General features: G+C 40.8%; 1 protein-coding gene across 5 annotated transcripts in view; it reads left to right on the top strand.

Annotated features, from left to right (window-relative positions):
* The window catches only part of LOC143908517 (uncharacterized), a 252,120-nt gene that overhangs the window by 58,302 nt on the left and 167,016 nt on the right, over window positions 1–26,802 (top strand). For 4 of the 5 annotated variants that reach the window (XM_077426213.1, XM_077426210.1, XM_077426214.1 and 1 more), the window contains exon 2: window positions 21,590–21,982. In XM_077426213.1, the coding sequence (XP_077282339.1) occupies window positions 21,590–21,982 (393 nt within the window). Of the gene's footprint in view, window positions 1–21,589; window positions 21,983–23,811; window positions 24,740–26,802 lie in introns of those variants that run through there. The other variant, XM_077426211.1, reaches the window with a different exon arrangement.

The raw sequence follows: 26,802 nt of genomic DNA on the forward strand, positions 1-26,802 counted from the left end.
CATTATATAGTTATATGTTATAGAACATTTTAAGAGAAATTTTCGTAAAAATTTCAAAAAGGTACCTCAAAAATATCACCCTAACAAAAAATATTTAAAAATTCAAATATTTTTTGGGTTTTTTTTTGGCAAACATTTTGAACATTTTTTTGTTAATTAGTTTTATTAGTCTACATAACATATATTTTTTTCATCAAGATCGGTCAAGTGGTTTTCGAGAAAAATATATTTCTTTATTTTACTTTCTCCCTGCATAACTTCTAAAAAATTGAATTTTTTTAAATAATATTTGGTGGAAAGTTTTATCATATTGGTACTAACTTGTGACATTAATGTCAGCTCTGTATGATCAAGGGCCGATTTCACATACTTACTCCGCTAGGCCCTTTGGGTTAAAGCCGCAATTGAATCGAGTAAAAGTCGCATACAGAACACATTAACTTTTTATTAAAGTCTTATATATAAATATTCTGCATCATGTATGGTTCTGGATCATATATAATCTACATAAGTTATCTTATTAAATACAAATTAAAACCATATTTGATTCAAAGTGTTATATGATCCATATAAATGATCTAATTAAATTTTAATTAAAGCCCTATTTTATTGTGGATCATATTTAATCTACATAACTGATTTTAATAAGTGCAAATTAAAACTGTATTTAAACAAATATAATTTTAATATAAAATCTGGATTTAATTTGAATTTTACCTAAATTAAATATGATTTAATATAATTTTAGTTAGATTCATATTAGATCGTTTTTTGCGAGAATTCTCATTTATTGTTCAACTAGCCTATATTATTGTAGTAAACGTTTATCTTATGTTAAATATTAATTTCAATCTGCGTTCATTTATAACTTAAACCTCCACCCACTACTTATCCCTCTCTCGAAATTGCACAAGGTCCGATCCTGAGTGAAAGGGATTAAATTTCCTGACTCAAAAAAGGACCGACGATCGCACCGCTCACGGAAGGCGTCCTAGCGTCCCTACGGACGTTGACCCTTCCTGAGCCATTGAAAGTGCGTTCGGCTCGCGCCACGCGCCTCAGAGCGTGTACCTGCGAGCGACATTGCAATATCTGGTTGCGTTTTTCTTACCCTTACCCTTCTGGTTAGTCTTTCCTTTGCTTCCCAGTTTTTCTTATCTTAATCCTAGGGTTGGACGTAACATATACATTGCATATTAAATTTTTATTTATTAAAATAATAGTTTTTAAACAAAGTACCTCTAATTTAAAAAAAAAATACAATCAATAAAAATAAAAATACATATTAACTACTCTAATTTTGGAAGATAAAAAAATGTTGTACATCGTACAAAAATAGAAGTACATATAAAGTACTTTTAAACTTTAACATTTGCAAAATATAACTGTATTAACATATGTTAATGTGTTTGTATATATCTCTCTCATATAACACAATTCTCAAGAGACTAAAAAAGAACTTAAAAAACAAAAATGTTGAAAATGTATAAAATGTTTAAAAAAAATAACAAAAATAAATGTAATGTTGCTGATGAGTCACACTGTTCACTCATTGCCTGTTAAATGTCTTTATAGTCGTCCGGCGGCCGATGTTGATACTTTAACCAGAACGAACGAGACAACAGAGGACGTTGACTCATAACTCGTCTTCGCTTTCTTCCGCATTTGCGCTCTCACGGACGGACCTCGATTAACGCTTTATCAGGCGCATGATTCTGGTCGGTTTCATGCAATACGATTCCTGCAGCACAATTCACAGCATTATAAGCAAGGAAACAAAATGTTTTAAACCCGCAAATACCATAAAAAAAGCGAAAATATCACATAAGAGTTCGCATTATCGACGATATGTGATACAATCCATGGCAAGACTTTCTGCATAGATCAAAAAAGAAAAGTGAGAGAGACAATAGGTTCCAGGCGCGGTGATTAGTGCGCAATCAATTTCATCAAATACGTCAAATAAATATATTAGTCATTACAAACTCGGACGTTTTGACCCTTTCTTTGAGTCATCTTCAGCGCAAAAATATACAAAAAAAATTAAATGTGAAAAATTAACATTCGATTTACGCTGTCTAACAATTAAGAAAAAATATTGTAGTGTGTCGGTCAACAAAAAGCAATCAAATCAGTAAATTAATAGAAAAACTATACGAATAATCTGCAGTTTGTTAAGGTGTAGATATGCCGGTACGTATTAGTCCAGTCAATGTAAGAAAACACTTTGAAAGTTATCCTCAAAGAGTAAACTTTTTTAGAAAGTGTTCTTTTAGGTTTCAAAAAACATGTCCCAAAAGTTTACCAACGTAAACCCTGTGCTAAATGTTTTATTTAACAAAAAAGACCGAAAAAATCGGTTTTTTGTGTATCACCAAAAAAACATTAATTTTATGAAAAAATAAACTATGCCAATAGAAAGAGAAGAAAATTTTACTAAAGAAACATATCTAAAGTTTTCTTAATATTAATATGTGTAGGAGTAATCATTTTTTAATTAACGCTTCAAAGTGCGTCGATGCCGCCCCATGTAAAGCCGCCTGCAGAGTACGCGGGCGGGCGCGCACTTTTTAAAAAGGGTTGTAACTTTTGATTGAATCGATAGAATCAAATTTTAAAAAAGCATTCGAAAGTAGACGTAATTTACTAATTTTCAAGTGGTTTAGAAAAATTGAGAAAGCATTTTGAGAGTAAATTTAAATCGAATTTGAAGAGAAGCGATGTGAAATTTTTGACTTATTTTACTAATATCGTTGGCATTTATTTAAATTTGCAAATTTTCACTTCTAAACTAAAGCATTATATTCTTAAAATATGTGCTGATAACATGCAATAAGTGAAAAAAATTACACAAATTTATTGTTTAAAAGTTGGGACTTCAAAGTTGATAGTTTTCTTGAAATTTTGTTATTTCAAAATTGATTAACAAATTTGACTGCAGATATTATTGCTTAGGAAATAAATATTGAAATTTAATAACAGGGTATTTTTTGGAAAATTGTTCTCGAAGAACGAATTTATCTAAAATTTTTTGGAAATGTGTTTTTCTACCCTTAAATGAAAAAGTTTACCTATTTATTTCATGTGCTCTCACCTATTTTTGGAAAAATACGATAAAAACCGATTTTTAAGAAAAATGTGAAAAAGTGATTATAATAAAAAAAAAGTTAAATGTATAATCATAAAATTCATAGGTAATGTGTTTTCAAGGTTGCTGAATACAAATCTGAAGTAAAATTTTCAACATTATAAAATGGCGACTCAAAAGGGCGGGTAAAAAGCACTTCCAACAATTACGGAAACTGTTCTGTGGCGAAGGCGCTTCGCAAACTGATTTCCTTTTGTTAAACCTCAAAAATATATGTGAACGATTCTTAAAACAAAAGAATGTCAGAAAAAGGATGGAGACAGCATAGCATTTGTTTGCAGCGAGCACCCGCTTACTCGCACGCTGCGGTTCTCCGCGCGCAAGCCAAGAAATCTTATACAGTTTATAGCACTTCCCGGGAAATTCCACCCCTGTTTTATATACAATTCTTTAAGATTCGGTCAATTATTTCCCGAAAAGTTGGAAAAATTTCGGATACCAAAATCGGTTCCAAAAAAGATCGGTAACGAAAAATTATACACTTCATATCACTCCCCGGAAAATTCTACCCCTGTTTCATATATAATTCTTTGAGATTCCGTCAATTGATTCCCAAAAAATTGAAGAAATTAGAAAAACCGGCTTCCAAAAGATCGGTAACGAAAAACTATACACCCTATAGCACTCCCCGGGAAATTCTACCCCTACTTCATATATAATATTTTCAAAATCGGTCCAATAGTTTCTAAGATTACCCCGAACAACAGTACAAACGACAGTAAATACGACTTTTTTTTACTAAATTGCGTGTAGCCACTAAAATAAAAGTTCAAAAAAATATTTCCGATATACAGTCTTAAAGCTTAAGACCCAAGCTACAACATCCCATAAGTAATTTTCTCAAAAAAAAATTTTTTTTATTACTTTTTTAGGGTTTAAAAATAGAGAAATTTTTATATTTTCTAGTTCGACATTTATTTTTATATATTTTTTTGAAAAATACACCTGCTTAATATTTTGTTTTTCAAATAAAACTTGTATCATCTTAAAGTACATATTTTCAGCTTTAAAAAACCCTGTTATTAAATTTCAATATCTATTTTCTAAGCAATAATATCTGCAGTCAAACTTGTTAATCAATTTTAAAATAACGAAATTTCAAGAAAACTATCAATTTTGAAGTCCCAACTTTTAAACAATAAATTTTTGTAATTTTTTTTACTTATTGCATGTTATCAGCACATATTTTAAGAATATAATGCTTTAGTTTAGAAGTGAAAATCTGCAAATTTAAATAAATGGCAACGATATTAGTAAAATAAGTCAAAAATTTCACAACGCCTCTCTTCAAATTCGATCAAGAGACACGGTAATGTCTCGCGCCAAGTACACGCGGAGCGAGACCGACCGTGACTCTTTTACGCGACGCGACGGGTGGCGAGTACCCGAGATGTTGAGATCTCGATAACGAGCAAACGGATCAAGTTTTAAGTAGGTTTGATTGATAGCTTGTGGTTGAATTAGGGGGGGGGGTTTCTCTTATAATATTCCGCTACGTCCCCTACGAGCGGAGATATTGCGACGCAAAGTCCAAATGTGAAAATTTATTTTTAAGATACTCCTCCTCCTAACGCCGACGTCTAAGAACGTCACTTTCACTTTTTCGACGCTGGCGGCGCAGGTATCGCCTGTTTCAATATCGCGCGCGTATTTCGAAATTAGGTCGATAGACTTATCGGTCAGGAGGAAGATTTCTATTTAGGTAAATTAGATATATATATATAATATATATATTGAGTTAATTGCTTCATGTTTATCTCTGGAGAAATTTCGCATCCTTACATTGTAATACTACCGCTGCTGGAAAAGAAGGTTCTCTACGCTTGACAGAAAGTGCCACTAGGGAATTTTTAAGTCAATTCTTATGAATCAAGCTTGAATTCGATGTCTAGGTATCCCAGGTTGCCGATGACGAGGTCCAGATAGTGCGCTTCATAGTTTTCGGTGTCCAGGTGTAATAATACGTTGAATTCGATGTCTACGTGTCCCAGGTTGCCGATGACGAGGTCCACATAGTGCGCTCCGTAGTTTTCGGTGTCTACGTGTATTAATACCTTGAATTCGATGTCTACGTGTCCCAGGTTGCCGATGACGGGATCCAGATAGTGTGCTTCATAGTTTTCGGTGTCCAGGTGTAATCGTACGTTGAATTCGATGTCTACGTGTCCCAGGTTGCCGATGACGAGATCCAGATAGTGTGCTTCATAGTTTTCGGTGTCCAGGTGTAATCGTACGTTGAATTCGATGTCTACGTGTCCCAGGATGCCGATGACAAAGTCCACATAGTGCGCTCCGTAGTTTTCGGTGTCTACGTGTATTAATACCTTGAAATTGATGTTTAGGTATTCCAGGTTGCTGATGACGTAGTCCAGATAGCGCGCTCCGTAGTTTTCGGTGTCTAGGTGTAATAATACCTTGAATTCGATGTCTACGTGTTCCAGGTTGTCGATGACGAGGTCCACATAGTGCGCTTCATAGTTTTTTGTGTCTAGGTGTATTAATAATTTTAAATCTTAATGGGTGCGTTCAGCCGATACTCCGCTAGCCTAGCAATTGTGAGCAGTCGCTTGTTTTCGCTCGTTTCCTCTCCTTTTAATCCATTGGGTCAAAAGAGAGGAAGCGAGCGAAAACGAGCGACTGCTCACAATTGCTAGGCTAGCGGAGTATCGGCTGAACGCACCCAATGTAGAACACGTAGATATCGAATTCGAGGTATTAATACATGTAGACACCGAAAACTACGAAACGCACTATGTGAACCTCGTCATCGGCAATTTGGAACACGTGACCATCGAATTCAAGGTATTAATACATCTGGACACCAAAAACTATAGAGCGCACTATGTGGACCTTGTCATCGGCAACCTGGGGCACCTAGACATTAAATTCAAGCTTGATTCATAAAAATTTACTTAAAAATTCCCTAGCGGCAGAATTAAAATTATGTCATAACATAATAAAAATCGCTGAATTAAAATTATGTCTAGACATAAAAATTGGATGAATTGAAATTATGTCTGACGTAAAAATAATTCTGCATTTTTATTATGTGTATACACATATTTTTAATTCATACAATTTTTATTATATGTTGTCACGACTTTTTGCACTCCCGGACCGCTCCGGGACGTGAGCCGGATCAAAAGGACTTAGGAGAGCGGGATGGTTGGCCTCTCCAGTGATTTCCTCGCACCTCCGATACTCCACGAAATATTCCGAAGGTTGGGCGCCAGACGCGTACCTTCGCGTCCACGAGATCGCGAAAACCTAAACGAGACGCGAAACGAAGTGTGGAGGTGCGTGGAATCGGCTAGCTTGACCTAATCACAGGCGGGGTTAATGAAGGGCGGCGCGGTACTCGGCGGGGTGACACGTTAATTGCATACTCAGTCAGATAATAAAGAATATAACATTTATTGAGTACTGGTTGTCGGGAAAATAACAACGTTTATCCATCCGGCTTCGACCAAACGCAAGATAATTTCGATAATAAATTAAGAATAGCCGGCGGCGGGGTGTCGAGATTCATTTAACAGAACTAATTTTACTGCGGACGCGAGACACCCACGGAGAATTAATCGGGTCTCTAATAAACCCGCTGAAGGTTCTATTCTCAAACAATTAATAATATTACATGAATAATGTGAGTAATAATAGGACGCTTAATATCACTCTCGAGAATGAGGTTCAACACAAAATGTCGCGAAATAATGGTGCGTCACGCTGGGATGGCGTGAAAACCACGCCCGGAACCGTACGAAAACTCTGTCGCAATGGTATCTTAACTTAACGCAAGATTTTCGGCTCGGGCGCAACGGGGAGGCGCCGAGTCATTCAACCAAGCAAGTCGCGATATCGCTAATACTGTTGGGCGCCAGGTGTGGAGAAGGCCACACCACCGTTGACTCGAAGTGCGTATCTAATATCCACGGAACGCCAGGAAGAACTACGCAATTAACACCTAAACGCACGAAGCGTGTGAACGCCGGGAATTTCTTAGCGCGAGTATAGGACGCAACGCAAGTAATACCGGACGCGAAGTTTCTCAACGCGAGAGCGCAATTGTCAACCCGTAATAGCGAGATCCAAACACAAATCGATACGCTAGCACCGACGCTCGAACACCAGAATTTCCCGACGCGAAGAAACGGAACGCAATTGACGAACTACCGGCCCATATGCGGCCGTACACCCAGGTCGCGAGGACAACGCAATATACTCGCGATATCGAACGCCTCAACGCCTATCGCGATCTCCAGGGGTTCGCCACAACGTTGGTACCACGGTTCCGCGGCCACGATACCATCCCGAGGCCCTTCGCTCTCGTTATCGATCGCGAAATTACACTCAATCTTAACGTACGTTATCCCGAGCGAGAGCGTGTACTGGAGGGCGGTATCGTGGCTTTACATATCGCGATTTACGGGCAACCTCACCGGGAATACGCCTCCTCCTGGGCTCCTTACCGTCGCCTTCCACCACGATCCTCGATCCTCCAGACAAGTATCGAAATACCCGACTCGGGTGGCTATCGCGTATCTTACAAAACGATTCTCGCCGACGGACGACCAGAGAGTGAAACCGCTAGACCCGCTCGATTGCGGAATCGATACGGTACCCCTTCCTGAGGGGCGCGCGAGCCAATCGGGCGCGAGCTTGCAAGCCCGCGGTGTCCCGGCGCAGTGCTGTCGATACGAGATCTTTCGGGGGCGTGCAGCGGTCCCTCGGCGGCGTGCGACTCCTCAATTCGGTCCGTAGCAGCGGACGGAATTCGGTTCTCGCCGGTGTGCCTCCGTTTTGACCCTGGGTCGGTGATCAGTCACCCCGTAGGTCGATGTTTTGTAGAGATCATTTGCTGAAGCCGGGTGTTCACCCGTGCGCTTGGGGCCCCGCTATCGGCGGCCTCGTCCGTTGCTGCCGCACGTGCCGCCCGCCTGCCGCGCTGCTCTCGCCAGCCCGCGATCTCTGCTGCTTCCGCGTTTGCCACCCTTCCCGGGTCATCGATCGTCCTTGATTTCCCTCGCCAAGTACTCCCTCGAAGGTTGGCCGTGGTGTGGGTGAGGTGCCGCGCGTATTACATTGCATAAAAAAAAGAAAGTCATCAGAATGTAGAAACGCAATTAATTACGACCCCTGGAGATCTCGCCGTTGCCTCCCTGGTCCGTCCCTGGGCGCGAAATTCCGCGTCCTGTGACGGCGGCGGGGCGCCGCGACGAGGCGGCGAGCCGCAACGTCACAATGTACACATAATTTGTTTTCGAATAAACGTAAAACGTATTTGTTATAATATCCATTATTGAAAATCGATATGCGCGACAAAAGCTCTTGTATATCATCATTAATTATGTTATTATTTATTATATATGTTTCTATATATATATATATATATATATATATATATATATTGTGACGTTGCGGCTCGCCGCATCGTCGCGGCGCCCCGCCGCCGTCACAAGACGCGGAATTTCGCGCCCAGGGACGGACCAGGGAGGCAACGGCGAGATCTCCAGGGGTCGTAATTAATTGCGTTTCCACGTTCTGATGACGTTCTTTTTTTTTGCAATGTAATACGCGCGGCACCTCACCCACACCACGGCAAACCTTCGAGGGAGTACGTGGCGAGGAAAATCAAGGACGATCGATGACCCGGGAGGGGTGGCAAACGCGGAAGCAGCAGAGATCGCGGGCTGGCGAGAGCAGCGCGGCAGGCGGGCGGCACGTACGGCAGCGACGGACGAGGCCGCCGATAGCGGGGCCCCAAGCGCATGGGTGAACACCCGGCTTCAGCAAAGGATCTCTACAAAACATCGACCTACGGGGTGACTGATCACCGCCCCAGGGTCAAACCGGAGACACACCGGCGAGAACCGAATTCCGTCCGCTGCTAAGGACAGAATTGAGGAGTCGCACGCCGCCGAGGGACCGCTGCACGCCCCCGAAGGATCTCGTATCGACAGCACTGCGCCGGGACACCGCGGGCTTGCAAGCTCGCGCCCGATTGGCTCGCGCGCCCCTCAGGAAGGGGTACCTTATCGATTCCGCAATCGAGCGGGTCTAGCGTTTTCACTCTCTGGTCGTCCGTCGGCGAGAATCGTTTTGTAAGATACGCGATAGCCACCCCGAGTCGGGTATTTCGATATTCGTCTGGAGGATCGAGGATCGTGGTGGAAGGCGACGGCGAGGAGCCCAGGAGGAGGCGTATTCCCGGTGAGGTTGCCCGTAAATCGCGATATGTAAAGCCACGACACCGCCCTCCGGTACACGCTCTCGCTCGGGATAACGTCTGTTAAGATTGAGTGTAATTTCGCGATCGATAATGAGAGCGAAGGGCCTCGGGATGGTATCGTAGCCGCGGAACCGCGGTACAAGCGTTGTGGCGAATCCCTGGAGATCGCGATAGGCGTTAATGAGTTCGGTATCGCGAATATATTGCGTTGTCCTCGCGACCTTGGTATACGGCCGCATACGGGCCGGTAGTTCGTCAATTGCGTTCCGTTTCTTCGCGTCGGGAAGTTCTGGTGTTCGAGCGTCGGTGTTAGCGTATCGATCGGTGTTCGGATCTCGTGATTACGGGCTGAGAATTGTGCTCTCGCGCTGAGAAACTTTGCGTCCGGTATTGCTTGCGCTGCGTCCTATACTCGCGTTAATAAAGTACCGGCGTTCACACGCTTCGTGCGTTTAGATGTTAATTGCGTAGTTCTTCCTGGCGTTCCGTGGAGATTAGAAGAGCACTTCGAGTCAAAGGTGGTGTGGCCTTCTCCACACCTGGCGCCCAACATTATTAGCGATATCGCGACTGGCTTGGGTAAATGACTCGGCGCCTTCCCGTTGCGCCCGAGCCGGATATCTCGCGTTAAGCTAAGATATTATTGCGACAGAGTTTTCGTACGGTCCCGGACGTGGTTTCCACGCAATCCAAGCGTGACGTACCCTTATTTCGCGACATTTTGTGTTGAATCTCACTCTCGTGAGTGATATTAAGCGTCTTATTATTATTCATATTATTCATATCATATTATTAATCGTTTGAGAATAGAACCTTCCGCGGGTTTATTAGAGACCCAGTTAATACTCCGTGGGTGTCTCGCGTCCGCAGTAATATTGGTTCTGTTAAAGGAATCTCGACACCCCGCCACCGGCATTCTTGATTTAGTTATCGAAATTATCTTGTGTTTGATCGAAGCCGGATGGATAAACGTTGTTATTTTCCCGACAACCAGTACTCAATAAATATTATATTCTTTGTTATCTGACTGAGTATGAAATTAACGTGTCACCCCGCCGAGTGCCGTGCCGCCCTTCATTAACCCCGCCCGTGATTAGGTCAAGCTAGCCGATTCCCCGCACCTCCACACTTCGTTTCGCGTCTCGTTTAGGTTTTCGCGATTTCGTGGACGCGAAGGTACGCGTCTAACATTCGGAACATTTCGTGGAGTATCGGAGGTGCGAGGAAATCACTGGAGAGGCCAACCATCCCGCTCTCCTAAGTCCTTTTGATCCGGCTCACGCCCCGGAGCGGTCCGGGAGTGCAAAAAGTCGTGACAATATATATATATATTTTTTTTTTTTTTTTTTTTTTTGGGGTTTATTTTAATTTAAAAAAAATTTTTCCCTTTGGATAAAATTTTTTTTTCCGTTTTTTTAAAATTTTCAGGTTTTAAAAAGATGGGGCCCGTATTATTATTTAACAATACCTAAGATTTAAAGAACGTTATTAATTTTTTATATTCTAATTTTGGGCAAACCCCAAAAATATGTTTTGTAAAATTTTAGCAAATTTTCCTAGGAAGGGGGAACTTTTAATTTTTTTTCCCCCTTTTGTTTTAAGTATAGAAAAATATACGGGGGGGGGAAATTAATATTTATTTTTTCAATTTGCGTTTGTTTTTTTTTGGGGACTAGTTTTTAACTTTTAAATCTTTTTTTTTCTAAAATTTAAAACTTTTAATTTTAAAAAAAAACTCGTTATTTTTAAAATTATTTTTTTAACGTAGGGGGGAAAAGGTATTTTAAAAAATGATTTTTTTTTTTTTAATTTAAAAAAATTTTGCGGTTTCAAAAAATTTTTTTTTCCCCAAAACCCAAAAATTTTCTTTTTTCAACTCCCCAAAATATGAAATTTTAATTTTTAAAATCTTTTTGTGACATTGTTCGAATTCCCGAAATAATTTTCAAGGATTGAGTACAAAAAATTTTTTTTTTAAAAAATCTAATATATATATTAAAAAAAATTTTTCGGGATTGGAAGGGGCCGCAATAAATAACCGCGATATCGGAACCGGTAAAACCCCATCCCCACCCCCCCTGAAAAAAGGGGGGCTTCGCGCCGTTTTCCCCCGCGTCATCCCCCACCCCCCCCCCGGTTTCACTTTTTCGCGAGGGGTGGACCCCGCGAGGACCCGTTTTCCTTTTGAAAGCGCCGGGTTTTGGGGCCAAATTTTGTCCGGGAAAACCATGGGTTTTGGGGAAATACCCCGGGAACGCCCCGGCCCGAGTAAACGGGGTCGAAAGAACTCGTGCGGGAAAACCCGCTTGAGTGGGGCCGTACTGATTGGGGAACTTTTTTCGAATTCACCCCCGGGGTTACGCCCCGTCGTTGGTTGGGGCCGAAAAATTTAAGGGGCCCCAGTTAAAATTTTTCCACGGTCACGGCACTCGCAACCGGCCGTTTTTTCCCCCCAACGTTCCCCCCCATCCGGGGGGGGGCAACATTTACGCCCCCGAGCGTCCGCATTTTCGCCCTCCAAAAGAGAGGTTTTTCGCTAAAATGGCGCGTCCTCCGGGGGCAAAATTTGCGCCCCCCCGGGGCTCGAAGCAAGTTCGTATTAACACGCGTTAACCACGTGCCCGGCGTAAAATTTTTCCGGCGCTTCCAATTTTTAAAGGCCCCCGGCTAACGCAAAAAATCGAGAATAAAATTGTTGCTGTTCCCCATCAAAAGGGAAATCGAAAAGGGGGTCTCATTTTTTTATTCCTGTCCCTTTTGGGTTTTACCCGGCCTGTCGTTTTTCCAATTGGCGAACCGGGTTACGCCCGGCCAAAAATTTTTCCAAAAAATTTCTGGTCCTTTTTAGCCGGGGTGGAGTGCCGGGGGGATTGCCGGGTTTTTACGGACCTTTAAAAAACTGGCGGGGGAACTGCTGGAACGGCAAAATCCACGAAAACAAAAGGGATCCCCCCGCTTGGGGAAAAATTCCGGGAAAAAAGGGGGAAAAAAAATTTTTTTTCGGGAAAAATTTTTCCCCGAATTGGGGCCCGAAGGGGAAAACCGGGGGCCCCGTCGGGGGGTGGGGCCCTTTGCCCTCCACCGCAATTCCGCCCCCGGAAAAGGGCAGACACTAATTAAGGGGAGCAGATACGAGAAAACCGCCCCAAAAGAATACCCCCTTTTGGAGCGGACTACAAAATCCCCGGGTGTTGGGGGATGGGAGCCTGGCGTGAGTTTTCCAAAAAAAGGGGGATTGCGTCACGACATGCCCGGATCCTTCCGGGGTTGCGCTTTCCATTTTTCCCCGTTTTAATTTTTCCCGGGGAAATTACGGGGGAGTTTCGCGAGTGGGAAAAAGGTTTTCCCGACCCCCAAATTTAAAACCCATTGATCCCCTTTAAAAAACGAGGGGCCCGCTCGAGTCAAAACGGGGGCAAAATTTCCCCCGTGCGTGAAAGGCGAGGGGCCGCGTTTTAATAAAACAAAAAGGCCCCTTTAAGGATGCAATTTAAAATCGCGGTTTTTAATTTGTTGCGCGGCCCCTTTTGAAAATCGTCGACGGTTTTTTGCACGAGAAAATCCCGCGCTCCCCACGCTTCCCCCCCCCCACCCCCCATTCCCCCCCCGCCCCCCACCGCGTTTTTGAGATTAGAAACGTTTTTTTGCAGTCGTTTTTTAAAAAAATTTTGGGCGTTTTGGTTGACACATGGGGGGACCCCGCTCGTTTAAATTTGCTCGTCCCCAAAAAATGGAAAAAAAACACCCCCAAAAGGGATGGGGTTAAAATTGGCGATACGGAAATTTTCCCACAACGAGCGCCCGGCAATTTCTTAAAAGGGCCGAATACGCCTCTCGAGAAAATTCTCCCCCGGTTGCCACAAGTAAAAGGGAAAAAACACCCCTGCCTCTATTCAAGTTTCCCAGCTAAATGCCTGTACAAAAAAAGGGCCCCCTTTTCCAAAAGGGGAATTTTTTGTCCGCGTGTGGGGGTTTTCAAAACAAAAGCGTCCCCAAAAGGGCTTTATCCGCGAAAAAAAGTTTCATGCGTGTTTTCAAGGGGTTTTTTGCAAAAGGCCCAAATCGCGAAAAGCGTGCCGAGTAAGAACACATGCCGGCAATGCCCCGCAAAAGCACCACACCCCTTTCACGCGACGACGTGAAAAAAATAATTTCCCAACCCCAGAGCTAAAATCTTTTCCCGGACGCAAAACCGTTTTTTAAGAACAAGTCCGTCCCCTTTTTTGGGGCGCACCCCAACCTTTTCGAATCAAAAATTTTGTTGGTTTTCTCCCCGGAGGAGGAGCGGTCTAAAAGGTCACGGGGCACATTTCGTGCTTTTTTGGATCGGGGGTTCCTTTTCCACCGGCCCCGAACGTTTTGGTCAGCGTTGCGCCTCCCGCAAAAGCGCGTTTTTCCTCCTATCACGGGGTCGGCGGGAACCCCTTCCAAAACCCCCGCACGAAACTACCTTTTTAAGGCCCACGGGGCGGAAGGGGCCCGGGGCCCTCCTCTCCGCTCTCGTTCTCTTTTCCCCTTCGATTTTCTTTCCCGGGCCCCCGCGTGCCGGATAAAAACCAAAAGTCGTACATACCCCCAAATAAAGCGGGTTTTGTGCCCCTAGCGCAGCCAAGACTTAAACGGTGCTAAAATTTTATGGCGGATTCTCCCCAAACCGGAAAAATCCTTTTTTTGCGCCCCCCAAAAAGACCCCCTTCCAAAACCCCGATTTTGGGGTTTGGTTCCGCCCGGGGCCAAATTTCCGCCCCCTTTGGGGCCGGGGGCCCCCAAGCGTTTTACTAAAAGCTGCTGGAGGAACTATCGGATCAATTGAAACGGTTCTGGGAGGTCGAAGAAACTTCCTCAGAAAGCGTATCTCTCACCGGAAGAGATGCGATGCGAAGAGCATTTCGTATCGACGCATTCTCGCGCCCCCAATGAGCAATATATAGTGCGGTTGCCGTTTAAATCGGGCCCCCTATCGAAATCGGCGAATCGAAATCGTCTGCTATCGCGTTGTATTCGCGCCTCGAAGCGCGGCCTAAAGTCAAATCCGAACCTCGCAAAAGAATACAACGAATTTCTCGCGGAATACGAGCGTCTCGGACACATGGTCAAGGCGCCGCTAGACGAACCTCCCGATGGTCAGGTATATTATATACCACATCACGCAGTTATACGCGAACACAGCTCGACAACTCGTCTGCGCGTTGTATTCAACGCCTCGCATCCGACTTCCAATGGTCTCTCCTTGAATGATCATCTCATGGTTGGCCGCAAACTGCAACCTGAGTTGTCATTTATTATTTTGCGATGGCGGCAATATCGGTTTGTATTACCGCGATATCGCAAAAATGTATCGCCAAATCCTCGTCCACCCCTCCGATGTGGAATATCAGCGAATCTTATGGCGACCCACTCCGACCTCGCCATTGATAGCCTATCTCTTGTTAACAGTCACCGTACGGTAACGCGAACGCGCCGAATGCCGCCCTTCGTGTCGTCGACCAAGTCGCCCAAAGACGAAGGCGCGGAATGTCCGTTGGCCCGTCCCGGTATTGCAGCTGCACACATACGTCGACGACTGTGTGTTCGGTGCAGACGACATCCCTCTCGCGCTTCAAACGCGAATCAACTATCTCACTATTGAAAAAAGCGGGATTTCATCTCCGCAAATGGGCGAGCAACCAGCCTGTATTGCTTGAAGGCATCGATCCTCAGGATCATGGCCTTGCTTCCGCAAAAACGCTCGAAGCGGACGAGCGTCTAAAGGTACTCGGGCTCAAGTGGGACTCCAACCAAGATGTCTTTCAATTCGACGTCACGCTCGTAGATTCCGTCCCCGCCACCAAACGCTCGATTCTCTCGACTATCGCACGAATTTTCGACCCTCTCGGCTGGATGGCTCCCGTCGTCATCACCGCGAAAATTCTCATGCAGCAACTCTGGCTGCTTCGCTGTGAGTGGGATAACGTCATACCGGAGGATCTTCTCCGCAAGTGGAGAGATTTTTATTTTCAATTGCCGCTACTGAAACAAATCTCAATTCCGCGGTGGACAGGTTACGGATCCGACACGCTCAGCGCGGAGGTTCATGGGTTTGCCGATGCGTCCGCCTCCGCATACGGCGCGGTGATTTATTTACGAGTCACGCACATCGACGGGACAGTCGAAATTACGATGCTCATGTCAAAATCAAAAGTAGCCCCGCTCAAACCCATGAGCATTCCGCGATTAGAGCTGTGCGCCGCGGTACTGCTTGCGCGCACAATCGACGCGATCCGATCCGCTCTCACAATCGCAATCAAGTCTTACCACTGTTGGACCGATTCAAAGGTCACTGAAGCCTGGCTATCGCAGCCTCCTTCCCGATGGCCAACATTCGTAGCAAATCGAGTCCACGAAGTACAAACCCTCCTGCCGACCGTCGAATGGCATCACGTGCCTTCACAACAAAACCCGGCCGATCTCGTGTCGCGAGGAGTGCCTCCGAAAGATCTTATCAAACAATCTTTGTGGTGGACAGGGCCTGACTGGCTCAAGATGTCGCCCGATCAATGGCCAAGCGAGCCTCAATCCCACGCGCCGGAAATACCGCCCGAGGAGCAACTTCGCGCTCCCGTGCACGTCGTGCAGCCTCGCGATCGATGGGATCTCAGCGAGAGATTCTCATCATGGAATAAGCTGGTGCGAGTCACCGCTTACGTCGTGCGATTCACGCGCCGCGCTCGCGAAGGAGGTTGCGGCAGGGCAAACGCGCCGTCGCAGAACGAGCCGGAACCGCTCAGCCCGGACGAAGTAAACTTCGCGCGCATCTTCTGGCTGAAGAACATTCAGCGTCAGTTGTTCCCCGTCGAATATGCTCAGTTGGAGCTCTCACAACGCATCTCGAAAAGCAGCAAACTACTGTCGTTGAACCCGTTTCTCGACAAGAACGGGCTCATTCGTGTGGGCGGTCGCCTCCGCCATTCGACGTTTCCGCACGACAAAAAGCACCCAGTGGTGCTCGCTGCCCATCCGGCAGTTGCCGCGTTAATACGCGACACTCACTTACGCGCCCTCCACGCTGGGCCGCAATATACATTGCACCAGCTACGCGAAACTTACTGGATATTACGCGCGCGTCAAACGATCCGCGCTGTTCTACATCAATGTGTCACATGCGCTCGGGAAAGCGCCAAGATCGCGAGCGAGTTGATGGGCGACCTGCCCGTGTACCGCGTTACGTCAACGTCTCGCGCATTCCTACATTGCGGAGTGGATTACGCTGGACCAATACAGGTCAGATCCACACCCGGTCGAGGGTACAAATCAAGGAAGGCTTACATAGCCGTGTTTGTGTGCATGGCCGTCAAAGCCACGCATCTAGAGTTGGTTGGCGACTGTACGACTTCCGCGTTCATTGCTGCTTTCGATCGTTTTTGTGCGCGTCGCGGCGTTCCCAGTGACATGTATTCGGACAACGCGACGACCTTTCACGGCGCTCATCGCGAAATATCCGCCGCATGGAAGCGAGCCGTGTGCGATCCAAATTTTCAGAATCGGACCGCGACTCAAGGCGTGCGGTGGAACTTTATTCCTCCGTCCGCGCCGCATTTCGGCGGGCTGTGGGAAGCATGCGTCCGCAGCGTCAAATTTCATATGAAACGCGTCATCGGAGCGCACACGCTGACATCCGAGGAGCTAAGCACGCTCTTATGTAAAATCGAGGCGTGTCTAAACTCGCGACCGCTCGCTCAAATGTCTGACAATGTAGATGATTATTGTGCAATGACACCGAGTCATTTTCTAATCGGCTCCGCGCTAACGAGCGCACCCACGCCGTCCTTACTCGATGAGAAGGAAACGCGTCTCACTCGATGGCAATTAATTCAACGCATGCGCGACAGCTTTTGGAAGCTCTGGTCGAATGACTATTTGCATACATTGCAGCAACGCCCCAAGTGGCGTGAGGTTCAAAATCTTGCTCGAGTCGGACGCTTAGTACTTCTGCGAAACTCGCTGGCTCCGCCGAACAAGTGGGAACTAGGCAGGATTATTGAGTGTCACCCTGGCGAGGATGGACTAACACGCGTCGTTACGGTCCGAACGGCCAAATCTACGTATAAACGCGCGATCGTGAAGTTGTCCTTTCTCCCGGTCGATGTAAATACCGATCAGAATGATCCAGAGTGACATTCCGTGATGGCTGTCAAACATTGTGCGCTCGGGTCGCACCGGATCTCTGTATATAATATGTAAATACTTCTGTACATTGTTAATACTAGTTTCAGTCATTGTTCAATTTACTTTAAGTGTGTTTCAGCACTCGCAGTGCTCCGCATGGCGGGCGGCGCGAGATCCATACTCATCACGGCGGACGGCCTCAGTTTTATTGCGAATCGGTATTCGCGGCGGGCGGCATGTTCAGGATTGCAAGCACCGCAATCAATAACCGCGATCGATGCCGGTACCGCCATCCCTGAGCCGCCCCCTGAACGAGGCGACTTCGCGCCGCTCCCCCGCGTCATCCCTGACCGCTCGGTCTCTCACGTAGCGCGATCGATCCGGACACGCGAGGATCCCGTGATCCTGCGAAACGCGCCGATTGGCCAAATTCATTGTCGCGTCACCGAATGCTTCGGAAACTAGCCCGCGAGAACGCCGGTCCTCAGTAGAAGCGACTCGAAGAACTCGTGCGGTACTCCAGCTTGAGTGGCTCCGTACTGAGTGAAGCTTTACTCGAATTCACGCGGAGTTACGCCCCGTCGTGTGTCTGCTCCGCAATTATCAGGCCGCCAGTGCATCGTGCCACGGTTCGACGGCACTCGCAACCGCGCCGTTTGCGCGCAATCGCTCCCGCTATCACGGTGTGGCGACGAACATTTACGCCACTGAGCGTCCGCATTTTCGCCCTCGCATAACGAGAGGTGAGCGCTAACGTATGTGCGCGTCTCCGCGTGACATCTTTGCGCCCCACGAGCGCTCGAAGCAGTGCGTATTCACACGCGTTAACCACGTGCCCGGCGTAACTTCTAGCCGCGCTTCCAATTGTAAAGGCCACCGGCTAACTGCATAGATCGAGAATAAAATTGTGCTGTGCCTCATCGAAGGAGAAATCGAGTGTCTACTCATTTTCCGCATTCCTGATCCCTGTCGGGGTCGACCCGGCCTGTCTTGCTCCAATTGGCGAACCGGAGTTACGCCCGGCCAAGAATTTCGCCAACATATATATATATCGTACTATTTAATATTTATAATTAATAGAAAATTATAAACGATGCGTTATGTATGAGAAATTTAACAGAATTGCTTTTATCAAATAGAATTAATTTGCGATTAGTTGAAGGAAATAAAAGAATAAACAAATCAGGTAAATTTCAAACACGTGTTACAGGTGTTCATCTGTAATTATCAAAGATATCGATACCTGAAGATATCGGTACATATACAGTTGCGAACAACATTCAGTAAGACACGCAAATAAAAATAAATAAAGAATTTTACAGTTAACAACTTATTAACATTAATCATGCTTTATTGCGATTATGTTTTATGTTGAAATTTAAAAATATATACAAGGTGTACAACTAAAAGCTTTACAGATTATTATTTAAAAAAAACTAAGCAAAATATTAAATTGTTGTTTTCTTTAGAAATAATAGCCCGTAACACATTTAGCTTCATACCTTGTATTATATACTGTTTATAAGATTATAAGATATATTGTTTATAAGATTAAGATGCGTAACACTACAAAAAGGCGTGATATCCGTACAAAATTACCTTTTTAAAAAAAAAAGTAAAAAAGGGCGCCAAGTACACGCATAGTAGTGTATATGTATTATGTTGTTACCCTGTTATGTTGTTACCTCGAAAAAAACAAAGTGGTAGTATTATACCTCCAAATAGCTTTACCCTGTACATACTGTTTATAAAATGCGTAATACTACAAAAAGGCGTGATATCCGTACAAAATTACCTTTTTTAAAAAAAGGTAAAAAAAGGCGCCAAGTACACGTATAGTAGTGTATATGTTGTTACCTCGAAAAAAAAGAAAGTGGTAGTATTATACCTCGAAAAACCTAAGTAAGAAGTGGTAGATTTTTATATCTCGAAAAATCTCGAAAAAATCTAAGCAGTAATATCTTTATTTCCGAAAAATTATAACCTAAGTGATACACGTCACAAAATTATGTTACCTTATCAAAAAGAAGAGTCGCGTTTCAAGTGATCTATTACAATTACAAAAAAGAAATGATATCTCTTTAAATTAAAGCGCCAATTACACAGAGAGAACATGTATATATTGCCTCAAAAAATAATTGTTGCACTACTTTAAAAAACCTTTAAATTGTGTCAATTAGAAAAGAATGTATGATAACAATTTTATAAGATTAAAAAATTTTATTTAAATTTAACAAGGGAATACAAGATATTTAAATACAAAGTTTACATGTGTATTTTTTAATGGTCACAAAGAATTACAGAGGTAACAGTACAAAATAAAAATATTTTATTAAAATACATAAATTTTTCTTGTAAAAAAACTTGGCGTTGCTAGACCCCAAAATTTTAAATAAATAAGGACAACAATAAATAAAAATTATTCAGAGAAAAATGCTTTATTTATTTATTTAAAATTTCGAGGTCTAGCAGCGCCAAGTTTTTTACAAGAAAAATTTATTTATTTTAATAAAATATTTTTATTTTGTACTGTTACCTCTGTAATTCTTTGTGATTAAATATTTTATTCTATTAAAAAATACATATATAAACTTTATATTTAAATACAAATTGTATTCCCTCGTTGGATTAAATATTTTAATAAAATATTTGTATTTTGTACTGTTACCTCTGTAATTCTTTGTGACCATTAAAAAATACACATGTAAACTTTGTATTTAAATATCTTGTATTTCCTTGTTAAATTTAAATAAAATTTTTTAATCTTATAAAATTGTTATTATACATTCTTTTCTAATTGACACAATGTAAAGATTTTTTAAAGTAGTGCAACAATTATTTTTTGAGGCAATATATACATGTTCTCTCTGTAATTGGCGCTTTAATTTAAAAAGATATCTTTTTTTTTGTAATTGTAATAGATCACTTGAAGCGCGACTCTTCTTTTTGATAAGGTAACATAATTTTGTGACGTGTATCACTTGGGTTATAATTTTTCGGAATCAAAGATACTACTGCTTAGATTTTTTCGAAATTTTTTGAGATATAAAAATCTACCACTTCTTACTTAGGTTTTTTCGAGTTTAAATATACTCAAAATGCTTTCTCAATTTTTCTAAACCACTTGAAAATTAGTAAATTACGTCTACTTTCAAATGCTTTTTGAAAAATAAAAATTTGATTCTATCGACCCAATCAAAAGTTACAACCATTTTTAAAAAGTGCGCGCGCGTCCGCGTACTCTGCAGGCGGCTTCACATGGGGCGGCATCGACGCACTTTGAAGCGTTAATTAAAAAATGATTATTCCTACACATATTAATATTAAGAAAACTGTAGATATGTTTCTTTAGTAAAATTTGCTCCTCTTTCGATTGGCATGGTTTATTTTTTCATAAAATTAATGTTTTTTTAGTTATACTCAAAATACCGATTTTTTCGGTCTTTTTTGTTAAAGAAAACATTAGCACAGGGTTTATGTTGGTAAACTTCTGGGACATGTTTTCTGAAACTCAAAAGAACACTTTCCAAAAAAGTTTACTCTTCGAGGATAACTTTTCAAGTGTTTTCCTACATTGACTGGACTAAAAGTACAGAACACTCTTGTATGATAACATAATTACGAGTTTTATGTTTTTTTGGGATATTATTGAAAACATTCAAAAGACTGCTTATAGTATCGGTAATTGAGTGGAAATGCGATTGTATATAATTGTAATATAATTGTATATAATGTTAAGAGTAAAATAATTATAAATAAAGTTAAAAGTTGATATTTGTTAAGCATTCATGATTATTACCTATTAGCTAATAAATTTTCCGATTGTCTAGATTCTTTTCAAAAAACCATCGACTCATTTAAACGATCATTAATTCATTGTTTTCATTAACAATTTTCTTGCTTATGCATTTATTATTTGTTAAAATATTCGTTAAACAGTTGTCATTTTGTTAATTGTACTAAAAGGATTATGTCCCGTTAAATAAATAAATAAATAAATAAACAAATTATTCATCAATTGATATTACATAACGAAGCAATCTAATGAAATATAATGATATTTGTTTCAGAAACGAGCGTCGAGAATAAGCTTTCATTGTCAGCAGACTCGATAAACAGCGTTGGAATGTCGTTCACAGATCATCAACGGGTATCAAGGTCGATTCTAAAGAAGTCCGATAGTGGTAATAATTACTATAGCAATGCTGGTGATTCGGATACTGAGAAATTGATTACGGACAGCATGTCCACGGCGAGCATATGTGATAATGAAAGCTCGTGTGATACCTCAGCCAATACGAATAGTGCGCAAAAACGTCCAATATCGCCATTACTTTCGCGACAGGTTCTTGAATCGATATTCCGCACAAATAACAACGCTGAGAGAGAGTACACGAACGACAAGGGAGATAAAAAAGTTAGCATCGCAAGGATGTCGAAGATTCTATTTAGTGATATCGAAGGTTTGTATAAATATACAGAACTATATAATCATACCTCATTAGATAGGGTATTTGTTCAGGCTTCCTCTTAAAACCAATGTGATAAACATTTAGACACGTACTGATTTTATATTAAATTTATAAATACTAAAAGAATCACAATTGAGATTTGTCTCTATTGTGAATTCAATAGACTTGTCTATTAAAAAATGATATTTAATGGCATCCATGAACGAAGAGCTGAAGAAATTACATGGCAAGTCGTCAAATGCAGACACGTATGTTTATCATATGAGTCTGCATTTGACGACTTGCCATGTAATTTCTTCAGCTCTTCGTTCTTGGATGCCATAAAATACCATTTTTTAATAGACAACCCTGGCGGAAAAAATTTACTGAAAGAGTGATGGCAAAAAGACCTGTTTTTTCGCCCTTTTTTGGACCTTAAATTTCAAACTTTTTTATGCCAAATAATACTATATGATGAGACATTAATCCTAAAACGTGGAAATTTTGCTAAAAGTAATATTTTAGCAGAATTGTTGAAAATACGCTGAAATTTTACTGCAAGTCCTCTGAAAGTGATTTTTTCACCAAAAGTACTGAAAGGTCGCTAAAATTAAACTAAAATTTTTTTATAAATTTGTCTAAAAATTTTTCTTAAAAAATGATGGCTTTTGTCCATTTTTTGGACCTCGAATTTCAAACTTTTTTTTATGGCAGCAAATAGTACTGTTAGATGAAACATTAATCCCAGTAAAATTTCAAATGATCATAGCACGGTTCCGGAGATACAAGGGGGTGAAAGTGATGATTTCCAGTCAGGGTGTATTGCATAAAGAAGAATGCGTGGCTGAAGTTCACGTATTATTGAGGGTATTTTCTGTCGCCATCCCAATCTGTAAGAGGCAAGGGGAATTTTTATGCTAGACGAAAAGTAAGGTCATATTTGAATCCAGCGTAAAAAAAAATTCATAAGAAACGATATGTTTCACTTTGTTATATATATATATTTTATTCCTTGGTATGGACACTTGAAGAGTTTCGTGTATATACTTTCATGGATTATGAGAAACCATCACTTTCACCCCTTCATAGCTCCGAAATCGTGCCTATGCTTATTTTAAAATTTCTCTGGGATTAATGTCCCATCATATAGTACTATTTAACATAAAAAAAAGTTTGAAATTTGAGGTCCAAAAATTGAGCGAAAAAACAGGTCTTTTTGCCATCACTCTTTGCTGAAATTTCTATGAAAATAGGCTAAAATTTTTTTTAAATTTCGCTCAAAAATTATTTTCTACCAAATTGTTGAAAATTGTTTGAAAATTTGCTACAATTTCTTCAAAAAGTTCTCTAAAAGTTTACTAAAAATTTACTGATATTTCTCTACAATTTCTCTACAATTTCGCTGAAAAAAGATTTTTGGCCAAATTGCTGAATATTCGCTGAAAATTTTGTAAAATTAAACTGAAATTTCTCCGAAAATTTTTTTGAAAACTTGGTGATATTTCTCTGAAAACGTGTTGAAATTTCTTTGACATATTACTTAAAGTGTTACATAATTGTTAAAAATACGCAGAAAATGATCTTTCAGCAATTACTTTTTTTATAAAAAAAAAGATTTAAACATGTTTGAAGAAAAATGAGATTATGTTTACATTTGTACATCACAATAATATTTAACATTTATTTTGTAGCATTAATATGTTGATAATGTTTTTATAAAATAGTGTTACAAAAAAAATTAGTGTAAGATATTAAAAATAGGATTTTTTTATATTCAAGATTTTTCTAAAGATAAAAAAAGGTTATTCAACTACGAACTGTTACTTTTACTTTCTATCAAGGAGACACCGTAGTGTTTTGCGCCAAGTACACGCGCAGCACGAGACCGCCGTGTATCTTTACGCAAACGGACGAGTTGCAAGTACCCGAGATTTTGAGATCTCAATAACGAGTGAACGGATCAAGTTCTAAGTAGGCTTGATCGATAACTATAATTGGGTTTGAATTATGTAATAAAAAGTTTATATTTTTCCATTATATGCCCTACGAGCGAAGATATTGCGACGAAAGTCTGAAATGTTAAATTTTACAATTAAGAAACGTCGTTATCGTCGCCGTACGTACTCGTACGTACGTACGGTTGCTTTTGCATCAATAGATGGCATTTGAGACTATTGAAAAGAAAGAGCCAGAGAGTAAGATATAAGGAGACCGATCTCCATACTATGAAAGTGGGCCAATTTTTGGGCAAAAGTTCGTGGCGCTGGTGTTAAAAAAACGGTACCCTCGGTACTGGTGACAGGCGACTGAACAAAATTACGCGATGCGTAAGGTTAGAATTTTACTACATTGAAGTATAAGAAAAGTGAGTTAAAAAGTGAGTTATAATTGAGAAAGTGAGTTATAATTGTGAATTTTAATAAATTATTATGGCTATGTATAACAGAACAAAAATAGATTTGTAAATAACATCATTAATCGAAACTGCGAAGTACTGTGCTGTGGTATAATAACAATCATGTAAGATCCGTCCTACATTAGTCGAATTGTAGCATAAATCGTAAGAAATTGACCAATCACAGTTGATTATTCTTCTCAAATTCGACTACAATTGGTCAATTTCTTATGAATTATGCTACGATACGACCAATGTAAAACCGGAGTAAATCATCAATAAACTACCATTATAAAAGAAATTAATGAATTATTATGACAATAATAGGGCAATAAAAAATTGTGTCAAATACGATCTGATAATACATGTAAAACATATATAATACATGTAATACATATATAATATATTATTTAATATGCGTTTTACTTACGGTGCGAGCTCTGAATAGGTTTAGGTTTTTTATTCCCAATTTTTTGTACTTTGTTCTTTGCGAACGATGGTCAGATTTGCACCTTGGCACAAAACAAGACATTTCAAAATTCAACACTTTTTACTTTCAATAAATTATCCGAATTATACGAATATTACGTAAATCTAGAGATCTCTTTATATCTGATGGCAGAGGACAAGGAATGAGACGTAAACTTTTCGACGCACTAAAAAAATTTTTATATAAATATATATCTAAATATATAACTAGCTGGTTACCCGGGCTTTGCCCCGGAGAACATATGTAATAAGACACGCAAATAATCTCTCCCTCTCCCTCTCCCTCTCCCTCTTCTTTTCCAAAAAAATCGGTAACGAAAAATTATATTTATAGCACTCCTACTTTATGTACCCCTACTTTATGTACAATTCTTTGAGATTCGGTCATTCGGAACTGGTTTTAAAAAAGATCGGTAACAAAAAAAAGTACACTTTATAGCAGTCTCCGGGAAATTCTACCCTTACTTCATGTATAATTCTTTGAGATTCAATCAATTATTTCCCGAAAAATTGGAAAAATTAAAAAAACCGGTTTCCAAAAAAATCGGTAACAAAAATTGTACACATTATGGCACTCCCCATAAAATTCTACCCCTATTTTTTTAAGATTCGGCAATAAATTTAAGAAAATGAAAAAATTTCCGTACCGGTTTCCAAAAAGATCGGTAACAAAAAATTATACACTTTATAGCATTCCCCGGAAAATTGTGCCCTTGTTTGATCTATAATTCTTTGAGATTCAGTGAATTAATTCCCAAAAAATTAGAAAAATTAGAAAAACCGGTTTTCAGAAAATTGGTAACAAAAAACTATACACATAGTGGCACTCCCTGGAAAATTCTACCCCTATTTCATATAATTTTGGTAAAAATTTGGTTTAGGGGTTTGGGCTAGGCGTTGATGAATGAGTCAGTGAGTCAGGACATCTTCCTTTATATATATAGATTATACTAGCATGCCCCGCCGGGCTTCGCCCCGGGGAACATGTGTATTAAGACACGCAAATAGTCTCTCTTTCTCTTTCTTTCTTTCTCTCCCTCTCTCCATATGCATTGCTCTCATACGCGTAGCTTTTGCCATTTTTTTATTTTCAATATTACAAACTTATATTTCGGAAATAAAGCATTTTTGCATATAATATGCCATACCTCAATTTTGTGTCAATACCGCCGGCATTAGCATTACCCAAGATGTACCACGTGGAGGTTGCCTGGTCGGATTTACACCTGTTGTGTATGTGTGTTTGTGTTAGTGTTTGTATGTGTGTGTGTGTGTATAAGGAATAAATACCGGGTCAAAAAATAACACCACAGGAAGATTCGATCAATTATTTTCCAAAAGCGACTTTCGATATTGATTAATTGATTAATATTTAACATGTAAATTTAACAACTTATTTAGTCTTGAAAATTCTACTCCTGTTTTATGTAAAATTCTTTACTATTATAATAAAAAAACAGTTTGTAGCCTTTTTTTATTTACTATGATCTCGGTAACAAAAAATTATACACTTTATAGTTCTCTCTGAAAAATTCTACCCCTCTTTCATATACTTTTAGTAAAAATTTGGTCAATTATTTCTCGAAAATTTAGAAAAATTAAAAAAACCGGTTTCCAAAAAATTGGTAACAAAAACTATACACTCTGCCTCTACACTCCCCGGGAAATTCTACCCCTATTTCATATACTTTTAATAAAAATTCGGTCAAATGGTTTTTAATTCGAAAAACTTCTGATACCGGTTTTCAAATCGATATTAAAAGTATATGAAATTTAATAAAAATTCGGTCAAATGGTTTTTAATTTCAAAAATTTCAGTACCGGTTTCCAAAAAGATTGGTAACAAAAATTATACACTTTATGGCACTCCGCGGAAAATTCAACCCCTGTTTTATATACAATTCTTTGAAATTCCGTCAATTATTTACCAAAAAATTGAAGAAATTAG

This window comes from Temnothorax americanus, unplaced genomic scaffold (assembly GCF_048541705.1).
Source record: "Temnothorax americanus isolate GAGA-0224 unplaced genomic scaffold, ASM4854170v1 Scaffold98, whole genome shotgun sequence".
Taxonomy (NCBI): Eukaryota; Metazoa; Arthropoda; class Insecta; order Hymenoptera; family Formicidae; genus Temnothorax; species Temnothorax americanus.